Consider the following 15,113-nt stretch of genomic DNA (forward strand, 5'->3'; position numbering starts at 1 on the left):
CGTGCCGTTTTCGCTTCTCGTGACACCCGATGTCAGCCCTGAAAACGTGTTCATGTCGTGTCATATCGATGCAGTCGAATAGGGTTTTGCCCTGAATTGGTGTGGCCACGGATTTGTCTAAGGCTGTCGCTCACCAACGTATGGATGTACTCTGGAGTACCCCGTGGGGCGTCGTGGGGTGGCTCTAAATACGGAGAGCTCCCCTCCGTACAATAAGCATCAGGCTCTTGACGACATCGAGCGGGTACTAATGGTTCTGGACGCTGGATGACTTCACAGCGCCTTGGCCACCATTTTTCGACCTCGCCAGACGTCTTCCGGAACCTAGAGGGAGGACATTTGAGATCAATACTAGGCATGGAGGAACGAGCGTTGAAGCGTGATTGGAAATTGTCACACGATAATGGGGACCCGGTGCTTCATAAAGACCTGGCGACAAGGACCTCTGCAGTCCAGATCGATGAGCATTAGCAATCCGGCCCTTTCCCCGTTGATGGTCCAGAGCGCGTCGCATTCCCACCCGTTTGACATAATCGGTGTTTGGATTCCAGGATGATGCTGAGCGCTACGGAGGAAGTTGTGAGAGCCGATTGCTGGCGTGATAATGTGTAGCCTGTGGACCAGAGAGCATGAAAGCTGATGCATCGAATGTTGTGGCGAGACTGCAATGAAAGGTGCTAGAGGAGAAAATGCAAGAGGTAGTTCTGCATACGGAGATGTTTGGGTGCTGAACGTTGCACTTGGTCATGCACTGTTTGTGTAGCTCCGCAGTAGGCGTGATATAATCCTGGGCAGAGGACATCGGCCTAGTAGATCGGTAACTCTCATTGCATATTTTGCTACCGCATTCACTGATGATGCGTTGGCTTACTCCAAAAAGAACAGCAGTCAAAGTACTGCGTTATGCTTGCAGCTATTCATGGATCAATGCATTTCGAATGCGATGCCCAGGTTTTAGTCACTGTGGAAAAAGAGTAGAATTTGATACCTTCTCAAGCTCGAAGTTGTTCTAAAATACATCGTTTGGATTTAATGCAGTTAGCGTATCACGTGAATGAGAAGGCGTGGACTCGCCCTGCGCTGCTTGAAGTTGCAAGACAAAATTTGAGATACAAAGAAGGCAATGCAGTGTCTCCGCGATACTGTAGTGCATGAGATCGGGATGGTAAGTCGTTGCCGTTTTTGTATCTTTCCCAATGTTGTCTAGCGTCGCGCAGGGATGAATCTCCTTGCCCACCTTCTGCCACAGCTTTCTTAACCTTCACTAACGATACCATGCTCATCTCGGAAGCAGCCTGCGGGAACACCATCATCTGTGTTCCTGTAACACATCATTACTCTCCTGTCGCGATGCATGTCATGCTGAGTGCATGCGATTACATTGACACTGACGGTCTGCATCTGCATTTGTCAGGTATGCCTCTCTACAGGGCAGCTCTAAGACATACGCCATCTCTTCCATCTCTGATCAGGGAAATGCCGTTAGCTTGCGAAGCGACATGAGTCCCTAGCCGCCGTCTTATTGGAAACACTAAATATTGAGTTAGTGGCACGATTCGTACCTCGCCCAATTGGTTTGGTGACATGTAACTAGCCTCAAGCTCGCATGGCGAGTCTTTGGGACCTGTCCCGCTGAATCAGGATGCCAGCCTTTGCTTCAGCGTCAATCATACCTCTGGCCTCGTTTGCTTAGCATCGATTTAAGAATTTAGAATTCTATCTTCGACTTTGCAATGTACCTCAGCATCCTAGGTCGCCTACATTTTCTTACTCCGAGAATATCATCTATTACCTGCTCACTAGCTAGGGCTGCGGTGGCCTTCTGCTCTACTATGCTATTCCTTTCACCGCATACTTTGTATCATGCATCCCTCTCCTCATTCCAGCGAGGCTGTCGCTGCTCAAGCAAGGATCTCTCTTGTCGATGCAATCCCTACTGTTTCTCTACCAGAAGATAACACTGACCACTTTGAAACTCCCGATGGATCTAGTCAAGCATCAGGGGGTTCATCTTTCTCAACCCAAACGTCCACCACGGGCTTTGAATTTATGCAGCAACAATATTTCCACTCTCGCCGAATCAAGAAAGGTTCCGTCGAGAAACCATGGCTAGATAGGAAGGATTCACGAGAGAAATGGGTAACCATAATTCCGCTTATTGGGATTTTTGTAGGGTTAGCCATATCCGGGATATTGATATGGGATGGACTAAGGTCTGTTGTCAATCACAAATACTGCGAGGTCCTGATTGAAGACTTCTCCGGTGGACTGAATAAGGCCATTTGGACTAGGGAGGTCGAGGTTGGTGGTTTCGGGTGAGTATTGTGCGATCAACTCAGACCTGAGTGCTAACGGCTCGCCACAGCAACGGCCAATTCGAAATGACTACCGATACCGATGAGAACGCCTTCATCGATGAAGATGGAGTGCTCGTCATTGAGCCGACTCTTCAAGATGCTAGCCTTATCGAACGAAGCAACGTGATTGATTTGAGAAATCATGGCTGTACCTCAGAGCTCTGGTACGATTGTATTGTTGGCACGAACGTAACCAACGGCACCATCGTGAATCCTGTCAAGTCAGTTCGTATCAATACGAAACTCGGGGCCTCCATCAGATACGGTCGCGTTGAAGTCACGGCAAAATTGCCCGCTGGAGATTGGCTTTGGCCAGCTATTTGGATGCTACCAAAGGGCAATGAATATGGAGCATGGCCGAAATCTGGGGAAGTCGATATTATGGAGTCTCGTGGGAATAATTACTCGTATGGTCAAGGTGGTAACAACATCATTAGCAGCACTCTCCACTGGGGACCTAATTCTGCCAATGATGGATGGTATCGCAACAACGTGAAGCTCAAAGCTGTCCATGCCACATATGCTGATGGTTACCACACATTTGGTCTAGAGGCGAGTGGATCCCTTTCTATGCATGGACCATGCTGATATCGACTAGTGGAGTGAAAAGTATATCTTCACCTATGTCGATAGCCGACTCCTTCAGGTTATGTACAAGCACTACAACAAGCCTTTATGGGACGTCGGTCAGTTTCCGCTCTCTGACAGCAACGGCACCCGTCTCGTCGACCCGTGGAGTTTCACCGGTAACCCAGCCACTCCCTTCGATCAAGATTTCTATCTCATCTTGAATGTTGCCGTTGGCGGCACAAATGGCTGGTTCAAGGATGGTGCAGTTGGCAAGCCTTGGGTTGACGCAAGCCCGACATCGAAGAAGGACTTCTGGAATGCACGCAATCAATGGTACCCTACGTGGGAGAAGACAGGGCAGATGAAAATCAAGAGCGTGAAGATGTGGCAACAAGCGGGCTACAACGGGTGCAAGTAATCGACTGTGGCTTTTCTGGTGCTATTCCCCTTCGCATCTATGAGCTCATACGATCGCTATGGTATTTTCTAGTTGGAAGTCTTGCGAGTCTTTTGGGACAATCGTCTGTTTTGGTTTTGAGCATTGTGCAATGGAAGTGCATGAACTGCAAGACCCAAAGATGCCACTACCATCTGGTTTTCTACGTAGGAGCTCTACATTGCGGCTTCGGCAGCTGTTCAACAATGACGCTAGCAGCAGATCACTTTCTTTACCACCTTCTTGGTCTCTACCGCACCTAGCGCACACTGCGGGGAAACGATTCAGGCTCGTCGGTACCTTGGGCATTGCATTGAGCCCTAGCCTATGTATTCTGGGAACAGTCGCAACTTTTCAATTCGATACTGTAGTAAACTTCATCGCCCCGCGACTTTGGAATAATGCTAGGTCCCGCGGCTATCGGTTGGAGCCGATTAGAGCCGCTTTTAGAACACCGGAGAAACCCAACGCCACGTGAGGTACGACCCCACTAAGTCTGGACCACAACGCATTTCCGCCTCCTTGTACATTATTCACCTTCTATCTCATCACGCAGTCTATCGGCATTGGTGGTGTCCACGACATCAGCACCCAATTGTAGGAGTTCAACGGTCACACCACACTGCATACGACCCTATCGATAATCCGCTGTTTCATCTCCCGACGAAGCATTCTTTGCATGTCTACATACTCTGCATGAGCCTGTTTGTGGCTTCTACAGTGCGTGGCTGCTGTCACTCATGCTTCAACCCGTGACATATGTCTCGCAGCTTGCAGACGCAGGTCCGGCAGTGACATCCGATAGTCGTCGGAGAATTTGAAGAGCACATGTCCGACAATGGCCTCAATACCGGATTGTGTATTTGTAACACGGGAAACCAATGCAGAAAAGCGCTGTTTATCCCGAGTGGTACGACTCGCAAAGATAGAAAACCGAATACTCCATCAATACTAAAAGTTGGACTTGTTTTGGCTCCCAATTCACTCACTGAGGTCGTACTAGGGCTTAGAAACGTATTGTCTCCTACCAATTGAGCAAGCTTCCTCGTTGGATACGGAGACGAGAAGCCATTGTCAAGAAATCATTTCAGATGGCGTACATCGAATGCCGCTTTGCCGTAACCGGTCTGAGCGGGGATGACTCACACCGGTGGCCAATCATAATCCCACTTCAATTTCCTTCCCGTCTTTCATCATTACTCTCCACTGTGCAGTTCCGTCAACAGTATACGTGGCAAGCCCCTGTCAGTTGATAGCTGATGCTTGTACGTGCTGAACGACCTTTTTCAACCACACCGGGCAAATTGCCCAGGCCGTCTACGAACACAGTGTACACTGATGGCATCAGAAAGCAACTTCCAGACATTCGCCATCCAAATACCGCAACAACCTGTCTTGCTCAGCCACCGATCTAGACCCCCAACTCTACATCATTGTGGGCTCGCTGTGGCAATGGTTCCATCGAAGACGCTCGGGCTGGGGCTGTAGCGCTCCGAACTCATTGAAAATGCGCGACCATGCGTACGTTCGCCACGAAATGCCACGCGAAGCCCCATAAAAGAAACTCCGAATAGGGGTTTTGTTACCGAAATAGATAGATGTCGGCTATGAGGTACAGCGGATCTGGGAGTGAGCGGTGCTGGTATGGCTTGTTCTCACGGATGGTTCCAGGTCTGGCCAAGCGAATTCTCTTCCATGACCTACGATCTAGCTCGTATTTACTAGTTTCCACTCGATATATGGTCCGAGGCCTTATGGCGGAGTAGTTTCTGCCCTTGCGAATTGGATTCAGCCCGATAGTCCTAGTTCGGCTGTCAAGCCCTTGCGGAACGCAATACATCCTGTCGCATTGCCTTTCAGGGTCTTTCCAGGGTTTTCCGTTGCGCCATAGTGGGAACTGTTCCAGCTTCATCCCAGCTCTCAGCCCGTAGGGCTATGGCATGATAAGCCTTTCGCATGAAATGCACGGGACCTTGAATATGCTAACTTTTGAAGAAGCCTACACCTTGATATCGGTTTTATCTAGGTGACTATTCTTATAGGCACGATATTTAGTTCAAATACTTCTACTCGCTCACTTTCCAACATCCGTTTGCGCCTTGAGCGTACCGCGCTCGTTTCAAGATCCGGCGACAGAAGATCTGCAGAAGCCATTTTCTCATCCCCACTCAGCTCAAACAGTCTGGGCCGCCCCATCATGGCTTCCAGCTTTGACAATGAGAAGCAACAGGATGGATCTAGGTCATCAAGCAGCTCTCGAACAACGGCTCCAATATCTCTAAATCCTTCGACGCTCCTTAACGACAGAATGACGCCGCCTTCTCCAAGGTTTTTCGAAGGTTCGCTCACACCGGCTAGTCAGGGCTCATCGAGGCCCTCTTACGCCGGATCACTACATTCGCTTCAGAGTAGAAGCTTCGTGGAAGATATCAAGCATGAAGTAATGGTAAATTACATCTTTCAACAGCAATGTGGGAGGCTATGGGTTGGCGATGGAAGCGGAGAGCTGGAGGGTGTCCTACTCCGGAAGCATAGAGGATATTACATGGCATGTCCGCCGCAGCTACTAGATTCCGCTTTTGCTCAATACTGCGCAGAGTTGAATGTTCAGGTAAGTTTTCTACCATCACGTACTACACAAGACTGATTGGGCTAGGTTACTATGACCGTAAACTCTCGAGTTGTGAAGGCATTTCTCCAATGGTCGCCGGAAGCAAGGGACGTCCCCCTCAGGAATGGTCTACGAGTCCAGATATTACCCACGATCGACGACCTACCCAGAGCCCGGAAGAACCAATTCGCCGCATTCATAGCATCTGAGCTGTTGTTGGTCGTTTGGGACGACGAAGCCATGAACATTATGACGAGAGCAAAAGCAATTGAGAACGAGCTTATGGATTTGGTATGGAAGACTGGTGAACCGGAAGAGGAGGAAGAAGGCGAGAAGAAGCGACCTGCTATTGTAGGGACTGAGATCGACGAAGAGAGTGGCGATTTCAAACCAGAGAAGAGGCCGACGCATATACAGAATGCTGTGCTGGTTTGCTTTACATTCCTGATAATTATCGTTATGTTAGGAGCAGGTTTTAGGGCGGTTGCTATTGAGATCATGGTTGATAGAGGCTATGTCCGACTGGCTTTTCTTGCACTCACGCCTGTTCAAATATTCTTCACGCTTGTCAGTCAATCTTCATTATACGTCCAGATTGAGTCTAATCCGATCGCAGTTTTTCGTCCAAGTCGTCGTTGGATGCATCGTGCAATGTATCGGCCCCGTCCGCCAGATGACCACTAATTCACGATACTACTCCGCGCTCCTTCCACGTAGACTTACCAGTCGAACTCTCCCTCACATAACCATACAATGCCCAGTCTACAAAGAAGGGCTCGCTTCCGTCATTGCGCCCACCGTCAAGTCCATTAAACAAGCCATGTCGACGTACGAACTTCAGGGAGGCTCTGCAAATATGTTCATCAACGATGACGGGATGCAGATCATCGGTGAAGCAGAGCGCTTAGCTCGGATTGAGTTCTACGCTGATCACAGCATTGGGTGGACTGCAAGACCCAAGGACGGCGATAATGGTTTCGTTCGAAGGGGAAAGTTCAAGAAGGCGTCGAATATGAACTTTGGGCTCATGTTATCCAATTCAGTCGAGGAAAAACTTGCGCAGGTGCCTCGCGAAGAAGACTGGACTCAAGCCGATGAAGCTCAAGAGTATGACAGATGCCTCAAAGAGGTTCTTGAGCATAATGAACACGCGTGGGCCGACGGCAATATTCGAGTTGGTGATTATATTCTCCTAAGTAAGTATTCTTGTCTGAAATTATCAGAAAACTGTACTGACTTATTCCCCAGTTGACTCCGATACCCGCGTTCCTGCCGACTGTCTTCTTGATGCTTCTAGCGAGATGGAGCAGTCGCCTGAAGTCGGTATCATGCAATTCTCGTCCGGGGTTATGCAGGTTGTTCACACCTATTTCGAAAACGGGTATGCATGTTCTCTTCCCTTTCGTATGGCCAGCATCTGAAATTCCTAGCATCACCTTCTTCACCAACATAATCTACACCGCGATAAAATACACCGTCTCCAATGGCGATGTCGCTCCCTTCGTCGGCCACAACGCCATCCTCCGCTGGTCCGCCCTCCAATCCGTCTCCTTCACTGACGGCGAGAGCTACGAGAAATTCTGGTCCGAGTCCCATGTCTCGGAGGACTTCGACATGTCTCTCCGGCTCCAAGTCGCCGGCTACACGATCCGCCTCGCCGCCTGGGCCGGCGCCGGCTTCAAAGAAGGCGTATCCCTCACCGTCTACGATGAGCTCGCCCGCTAGGAGAAATACGCCTACGGCTGCAACGAGCTTCTCTTCAACTCTATCCGCCTCCGGATAACGCGTGGGCCATTCACACCTCTTTTCTGCCGCTTCCTGAGCTCGAATATCCGCTTTACCTCCAAGACCACGACACTCTCGTACATAGGGACCTACTACGCCATCGGCGCCGCCTGGATCCTGACGACAGTCAATTACTTCGCCGTCGGCTGGTTCAACGGCTACCTGGATAAGTACTACATCGACTCCTGGAAAGTGTGGTTCAGCATCGTGCTCGTCTTCAACGGGCTCGGCAACATCTCATTAGCCGTAATGCGCTACCGCACCGGCGAATCCGCCTTCCTCCCCGCGCTAATCGAAAACTCCAACTGGGTCTTCATGCTCGCGATCTTCCTGGGCGGGCTGAGCCTGCATGTCTCGCAGGCGCTGCTGGCGCATATGTTCGAGGTGGATATGAGCTAGGGCGCGACGAGTAAGGAGGCGGAGTTTTCGAACTTCTTTATTGAGGTGTCGAAGGTGCTGAGGCGGTTTAAGGTGAGTATTGCGTTCTCGGTGGTTGGGATAGGGGGCATGGTGGTGCTGGCGAGGCCGCCGTTTGTGCCGCTTGATTGGAGGATTACGGATTTTGTGGCGATTTTGCCTATGGCGACGGTGGCGGCGAGCCATCTGCTGCTTCCTATTGCGCTGAATCCGGCGCTGATGACGTTTTCTTGGTAGGGGCTGATATACGCTCTCAGAACCTTTATATCTTGCTTCTCGATTTATGCATGGGCATGAGGCGACTGGAACGGTCCACTGTGTAGCAGATAGCAAGTAATATAGGCTTCATTTAGGGTTTAGCAGAATATACACATCTTGCTCCCCATTTCGCGCATAGACATGAGATGGCTCAAACAATCCGGTAGGCTACCAAAAAGCAAGCAATATAGGCGTGATTTAGGCCGGTAGAATATATATCTAGCTTTTGATTAGCAGTGACCACAACCTAATTCACGCTCTCAGAATAGTTACATCTTCCTTCTCATTTCGTGCATGGACATGAGGTGGCTGGAGGGGTTTGGTTGGGTACCAAAAAGCACGGAATGTAGTCCTAGTTGGAAGGCTTGTAGAAAATACATCTAGCTTTAGATTAGCAGTGATTACAAACTAATTTAGGGCCCCAGAACCTTTACATCTCGTTCCTGAATTCGTGCATAGGCTGGAAGCGGCTAAGGTAGTTTAGGAGGCTGGAAATTCGCACGCGGAGTAGCCCCAGATCTAAGGGCTGGTAGAAAGTTGCATGTGGTATTCGGTTAGCAGTACTCACAACCTGATTTACAGCTTCCAAACCTTTACATTTCATTTCCTGAATCCTGTATAGTCATGAGGGGGCTCGGATGGTTTAGGAGGCTTGAAACCCGTATGCAGCAAAGCCTTGATTTAGTGCTTAGTAGAACTTACATATAGTTTCTCAATAGCAGTAATCATGACCTGATTTACAGCCTCCAAATCTTTACATCTTGTTTTTTTGAAACGTGCATGGGCATGAGGTGGTTCCCGTAGCTTTGTGACTGCTGGAATTCCTCTTGAGCTTTGACCTGTAGATCCTCATGTAGATCCATATAATCTATAGGCTCGGCATACACCTTCGCCTCTACATCCACAGTAAGCGTAGATCTATACAGCTTCAGTACGTATGAGTACGTAGCTGCGGCATCAGCTTCAGTCCTACTTAGCCTCACAAAGTCACGTTACTCTCCTTTCACCTACGTATATAAGCTCACTCATTCACTACAATACAAACTCATGTTCAATTCAATCTATCTGACGAACTTTTGGCGATTCCGTCAACAATCACTTTATAGGTTGCCAAAATACACGCCGCAAAGCCCTGATATCAGGCCTAATACAGTTTACACCTAATGTTCGGTCAGCAATAATCACAACTCGGTTTACAGTATCCAAACCTTTACATCTCGATCTTCGTTTCTTTCATAGGCGTGACGCGGCTCAGGTCGTTTTGTAGGCTATCAAACCGCACTTAGTAGAAGCCTGATTCCGAGTAGGATAGATTAAACATCTAGAGTCAGCTTAGCAGTAACCACAAGCTGATTTGCAGCCTCAAAACCTTTATATCCTGTTTCTCAATTCCTGCATAGGCGTGAGGCGGTTCAGGTAGCCTTAATAGGTACAAAATCGTATATAGCAGAGGCCTGATTCCGCGCATAATGAGTCAAACACCTAGATTCAAGTTAGCAGTAAATATAGCCTAATTTGCAACCTCAAAACCTTTACATCCTATTTTTCAATTCTTGCATAGGCATGACACGTCTCGAATAGTGAAGCAAAATCGCAAAGAATCGGCAATTCAGCCTCGAATTTCTAGGGTCGGTCTCTTGTGGAAACAAAGGAAAAACAAAGGAAAAAGTCAGTCTCGGCCCCCCTCTCGCTATCACCCCTTTTAGGCCTCTATCTGCTGCCAGAAGCACCGAAAACCACCACAGAATCTACCGAGCACTGACCAAACGCACAAGAGAACCGCCCAAACCAACTACGCACCGCACACGCTCGCCGCCCAACCAGCAGCCGCAACCGCGCCGACCTCGCCCCCTCCCCGTGCCTAGGCAGCGGGGGCAGCGGGAGCCAGAGGGACGAGGTCGGGGTGCAAGCGGCCCGCCTCCAGCACGAGCCCCACCAGCCTCTGGAACTCCGACGCCTCCAGCGTCGCAAGTTCCGCCATTGTCATACCAAGCTGCGCTTGGTACGAGGCTGGTGTGGCATACCAGCCGAAGGTGGACCCCGGGAAGATGCCCCGGTACTGGTTGTTGGCCCACTCGTGGACCTCGGGCGCGAGGGCCCCGGGCAAGCCAGTCGCCGTGCGGATGACGACGACATACCACTATTGGTTACATTAGCGACGTTTGAGTAGTTGGTCTGGCTTGAGATGTGACTGGAAGGGAAGTTTAGGTGGGTGTTTAGGGGAGAAATGGAACTTACATCAACGAGAGCCTTCTGCGGGCCCTGCACTCTGTCGTATGCAATTGACAGGACTTGGAACGGGACGGCGCCGGCAAGGGGGTGCAGATTCACTCCAAGGTCCAAAACACCACCGCAAGAGACGACGAGACGGGCCTGCTGGCCGGACGAGAAGCCACCGCAAGAGCACGCAGTCTGGACCATGTTGCCCAGGAGTTGCGGCGTGAGCTTGTTGACAAGCTCTGGGGACAGTCTCGGCAGTTTCTCCACGAAGATCTCGACCAGTTGGTTGAGATAAGCGAACAGCATGTTGCGCTCGCGGAGTGTGTACAGGTGCTGGGCACCCCAGGGGAACTTCTGCAGCAGCGTTGTCATGGCTTCATAGACGCGCTGAGGGCAGTCTTTGCAGAACTGAGTCTGTTACATTCGTCAGTAAAAAGCATCATTCAGCGAGGGGATATTGAGTAGACTATCAGGGTTGGCAAAACACTTACACGTCCGGGCTTCTCTGCGAAGCGCATCATGCCGCGCAGCTCTTCCTCGTGCAGAAACGCGTCGAACCCGGACTCGCCAGGGCCGGGGGGCTGAATCAGAGGGTCGGTTCCGTTCCACTGCACGCACTTGACGCGCGGGAAGATGCTCTCCATGAGCTCCGTCTGGTTCGAAAGGTGCACGTAGATGGGGCGATTTCCGAGCTTGCGGCCGTGCTTGTGGGAGTCTAGGTATTTTCCGAACCCGCGAACGAGGCGCTGGGCTTCAGCCTCTGTATTGACTTCCACGAACGTGTTGTATGCCTTACCGCTCAGGCGGTCGAAGGTGGTATGGACGGCGTAGTTGGAGGAGCCCGGCGGATATTCGACGACACGGGCAGTCTTGCCGAGGAGAGAGAGAACTTCGTTGCGCATGGTGGCGTAGGGAGCCTAGAGGGTGTCAGCATGCTATCGGGTAAGGAAAAGGGACGGTAGACTCATACGTTCTCAATGCGAATGACTCCATATTGCTTCGGGCGCTTCTCGGCAGCGAAGTCTCGGAAGGGACTGTAGTTCAAAGCGTCGGTGAGCGAGGGGATGCCCTTGCCGGTGAGGTCGTCATAGGCGGTAACGTCAAGGTATGGCATCGGGAGGACGTTCCGAGCCGGAGGTTGGAAGGGATCGTGCGGTTGGAGCTGACCCAGGGTGAGCGGCTGGGGCTGGGGCAGGAAACCCGCTTGTTGGTGACCGTGGGGCATCATTGTAGTCGGAAATGCAGGTTGCACGTAAGTTTGGGGTTCAAGCTGATAATTCAGCTGCAGCTGCTGGGGTTCGACGTCGGTGTACGAGTAGAACGGAGGGGTGTGTGGGTAGGCCGGCGGAAGGACAACAGGACCGTACAGCTGATCTTGTGACTGCGCTGGCGCGAAGAACGCCTGGTACGGATCCTGGAACTCTTGTCTGGCTTCCGCACAGATCTGGGGGAGCGGGACGAATGGCTGCGCAAGTGGGTTGAGTTCAGTATCTGCGGCGGCGTCCCGGCTACCGTTATTGTCAGCTGTGTACAGGTCATCGTCAGGTGGCGGCGTTGGGTAGGGGTGAAGCGCCATGCTTGCCGTGCAGCAGGTTGATGAGTGGAAGCAGACGACGACGGGGACAGACAGTACCAGAAGGGTGAGGAATGAAGAGGCAAAGGTGGTGATGGAGTGAGGAAGGTGGAGGAGGCAAAGTTTGGTGGGGTACGGTGGAGTTTATAGGTGCGGTGAGATATGGATGGCTTGGCAGGGTCAAACTGCTGCCGTGGTGATTGCAAAGAAGATGAGCGACCACTCTGACGACTTACTCTGATTCCCAGTCTTCCTTGCGCCCAAAAGAACCATGTCCGCTCTATATTCGCTCGCGTTAGCCAGAGGGAGCGAGGCAGCAGAACGCAAACAGCGCACGACTGAAGCACCGCGACGGCGAGGCAGCAGAACGCGAACAGTGCACGACTGAAGCACCGCGACGGCGACGCGAGATCCAGGGACAGACTGAGTGTGCTCGCCTCGATCGTCGAAACAAGGACAGCAAGAAGAGCATAGACTTACCGAGGCGGAAGAGTCTCCCGGGAGGAGAGCGGACGACTATTACCGTTTGTTAGCAGCCGAAAAGCTTCAATAATACGATGCCAGGGTCGATGCAGTTGAGATCAGACAGCCTTTTGACTGAACGACCACCCACTACCTGGGCCACTCCTGGCAGCGTCATCGAGCAAGCCTGAGCAGAGCCTGAGCAGTAGTATATCCATGCAATGGATTTCAGGATGCCTTTTGACTGAACGACCGCCTGCCAGCTGGACCACTCTTGACATCGGTAACGAGCAAGCCTGAGCAGAGCCTGAGCAGTGGTATATTCATGCAATGGATATCAGGATGCCTTTTGACTGAACGATCAACTGCTAGCTGGACCACTCCTCACAGTGATGTCGTGCGAGCAGAAGCGGAGCTCATGCAGTCTGATATCCGTGTGCCTAGACTTCTGACCTAGTACTGGAATAAAAGGAGTACTTACCGGAGTCGACCGGCGCAGGCTATCTGGGGCCTCAGCGCCCCGAGCCTCGTCCAGCCAGGCACCCATGCCTGGGTATTTAGACATCTACAGCATAACAGATTAGCATGTTCGGCATTTACGAGAAGTTGGTACAATAAGCACGAGAAGCAAAGACCACTCCAGGCCTCATCTATCCGATTTCTCTTCATTCGAGTATTTGTTTCAAGTCATCTCTTCTTTCTTCTCTTCTCTTTCTTCTTATTCTTGGCTTCTTATGTTATTTTTCTGTAGCCATGGACCAGGTAGTCCATGTTCTTTAACTCAATGTTGCTCCAAGTCTTATGGATGCATTGCATTGCGTTGCGTGCTTCTTTCTTTTCCTTTCGCCCTGCACAGTAGTGTTGTGAACCAGGCCGCCGATGTTGGTGGGACTTGGCAGTGCTGACAGGGGAAGAAAAACAACGAGGAGTATGCCCATCCTCCTGAAATACACAAAGACTAGAGGAAGTATCCAAGTGTGTATCCATCGATGTACATATGTTGTTGCCAAGACATCCGGCGGACCGAGGGGCTCGGGAGTGGAGGTGGTGTTGACACTCGCCGCAATCTAGTGACTAGGAGGTGGAGGATTGCCAGGCAAGCCAGATCTAGGCCGCTGATGAGAGGCTTTGAGGAGGTCGATAGCTCTTTGGAGACGCCCTCGAGACTCGCTGGGCTTGGTTGAGGTCAAGCTGCCGGAAGCAGATTTTGCTGGTGATTGATGGCTCGACCGCTCGTAAGCCATAATCCACGAGCCCGATCTGCCCGGGTGCAGTGCGGTAGGCCTCTCCTGAGGATGCTCAAGGTGCTAGAAGACCTGCCAGTGATGGCAGTCTAGCTGCCAGATGCTGGGGCGCCGTTGCAGTCGAAGGCCGTCCGCAGTCAAAATGAGGCCCAGACAGGAGGCCTGGAGTGCAGAACACAAAAACAGAAGCAAAAAGAGCAGGCTCTGACATACCTTGAGTGCTACTAGGGGGTTTGCAGAGGTTTACTAGGGCTATCAAGAAGTGGTGGTGTGGGCGGTGATGTGGACGGAGGAAGAAGGGTTGTGGTGTGGGCAGTCAAAAAATAGTGAGGCAGTCCAGATCTGATGACGGGCCGTCAAAGCTCCCACCACGGCAATCACCCTTGAGACCACAGAAACACCTCTTGCACGGCCTCGATACATCACCCAAGCTCACAGAACAGTAAGGAGTCCCTTCTGAACTAGCCCTTGGCTCGTTCACTAATCCCTACAGCACTGTAGTCCCGAGCAAGCACCACTGCACTCTAGCCTCACCTCCGAAATCTGCCTCTGCCTCCTTCTCTGCTGCCACATCCACAACAACCTATCAACCATGTCAAAGCATCGATTCACCGAGAAAATCCTTGAGCCAGAGGAGGTCCTGCCCAAGGGCTGGTTCTTCAAGATCCACGAAGACGTTGACCCGGATCAGATAGGCGCTCGGCTGAGATATGGCACCGACCGGGCCATTGAGATGATAGACCTTCGCGGCCGGCAGAGGACCTTCAGAACGCAAGTTGGCTGGGATAAGGAGAACGTAGCTCCGGCCAATTCAGACGACAGTTCCTCAACCGCCTCCTCCGACACCGATTCGAACGACGACACTGTGGGAAACGAGTGAGAGAGGGCAATCACACACCTTTGTACTAGCATTTCCCATTGAGGATACCGTCAGGTTCCGCCCCTGAACTGATTAGAAGAAGAGCTGCCAAATGTGTTTGTACGAGCGATGGAAATGGGTATACGCACACTGTTTTTTTGCAAGTTTAGATTTGGTCAACACGATTACGAGCTGTGGAAGTACAAGCCAAATTGTATCGAAGAAATGCGTGGTTATACCAACACGTTACTGCTTGCATATGCTCTGCTATGTGTTCCACAACTTACATTACCCCTATCGACGATCTGATCCGTGGGCACC

The 15,113-nt window shown here is 51.2% G+C and overlaps 4 protein-coding genes across 4 annotated transcripts; 3 read left to right on the top strand and 1 right to left on the bottom strand.

Moving 5' to 3' along the window:
* Window positions 1–1,275: 1,275 nt before the first annotated feature.
* On the top strand, window positions 1,276–3,345 carry BDZ99DRAFT_488273 (glucan endo-1,3-beta-D-glucosidase; the record flags this gene model as incomplete). Its single annotated transcript, XM_033722896.1, has 4 exons — window positions 1,276–1,414; window positions 1,997–2,315; window positions 2,366–2,909; window positions 2,956–3,345. 4 exons carry the CDS (start codon window positions 1,276–1,278, stop codon window positions 3,343–3,345), a joined length of 1,392 nt encoding a protein of 463 aa, XP_033577460.1.
* Window positions 3,346–5,671: 2,326 nt separating this feature from the next.
* BDZ99DRAFT_488274 (uncharacterized protein) lies at window positions 5,672–8,413 on the top strand (the record flags this gene model as incomplete). Its single annotated transcript, XM_033722897.1, has 7 exons — window positions 5,672–5,974; window positions 6,020–6,541; window positions 6,591–7,170; window positions 7,223–7,355; window positions 7,405–7,675; window positions 7,727–8,143; window positions 8,174–8,413. The coding sequence occupies 7 exons, from the start codon at window positions 5,672–5,674 to the stop codon at window positions 8,411–8,413; spliced, it is 2,466 nt and encodes an 821-aa protein (XP_033577461.1).
* A 1,574-nt stretch (window positions 8,414–9,987) lies between these two features.
* On the bottom strand, window positions 9,988–13,236 carry BDZ99DRAFT_563641 (uncharacterized protein; the record flags this gene model as incomplete). The annotated part of the gene is made up of 6 exons (XM_033727367.1): window positions 9,988–10,574; window positions 10,673–11,068; window positions 11,146–11,571; window positions 11,625–12,178; window positions 12,464–12,743; window positions 13,171–13,236. 6 exons carry the CDS (start codon window positions 13,234–13,236, stop codon window positions 10,296–10,298), a joined length of 2,001 nt encoding a protein of 666 aa, XP_033577462.1. The 3' UTR covers window positions 9,988–10,295.
* A 915-nt stretch (window positions 13,237–14,151) lies between these two features.
* BDZ99DRAFT_463074 (uncharacterized protein) lies at window positions 14,152–14,952 on the top strand. Its single transcript, XM_033719996.1, has one exon. It carries the CDS (start codon window positions 14,526–14,528, stop codon window positions 14,811–14,813), a length of 288 nt encoding a protein of 95 aa, XP_033577463.1. The 5' UTR covers window positions 14,152–14,525; the 3' UTR covers window positions 14,814–14,952.
* Window positions 14,953–15,113: the final 161 nt, after the last annotated feature.

Source organism: Mytilinidion resinicola (assembly GCF_010093595.1).
Source record: "Mytilinidion resinicola strain CBS 304.34 unplaced genomic scaffold BDZ99scaffold_9, whole genome shotgun sequence".
In the NCBI taxonomy this organism is placed as follows: domain Eukaryota; kingdom Fungi; phylum Ascomycota; class Dothideomycetes; order Mytilinidiales; family Mytilinidiaceae; genus Mytilinidion; species Mytilinidion resinicola.

Bases quoted from the DNA above. Each gene is read 5' to 3' on its own strand.
- BDZ99DRAFT_463074 (XM_033719996.1), top strand. From the start codon at position 14,526: ATGTCAAAGCATCGATTCACCGAGAAAATCCTTGAGCCAGAGGAGGTC.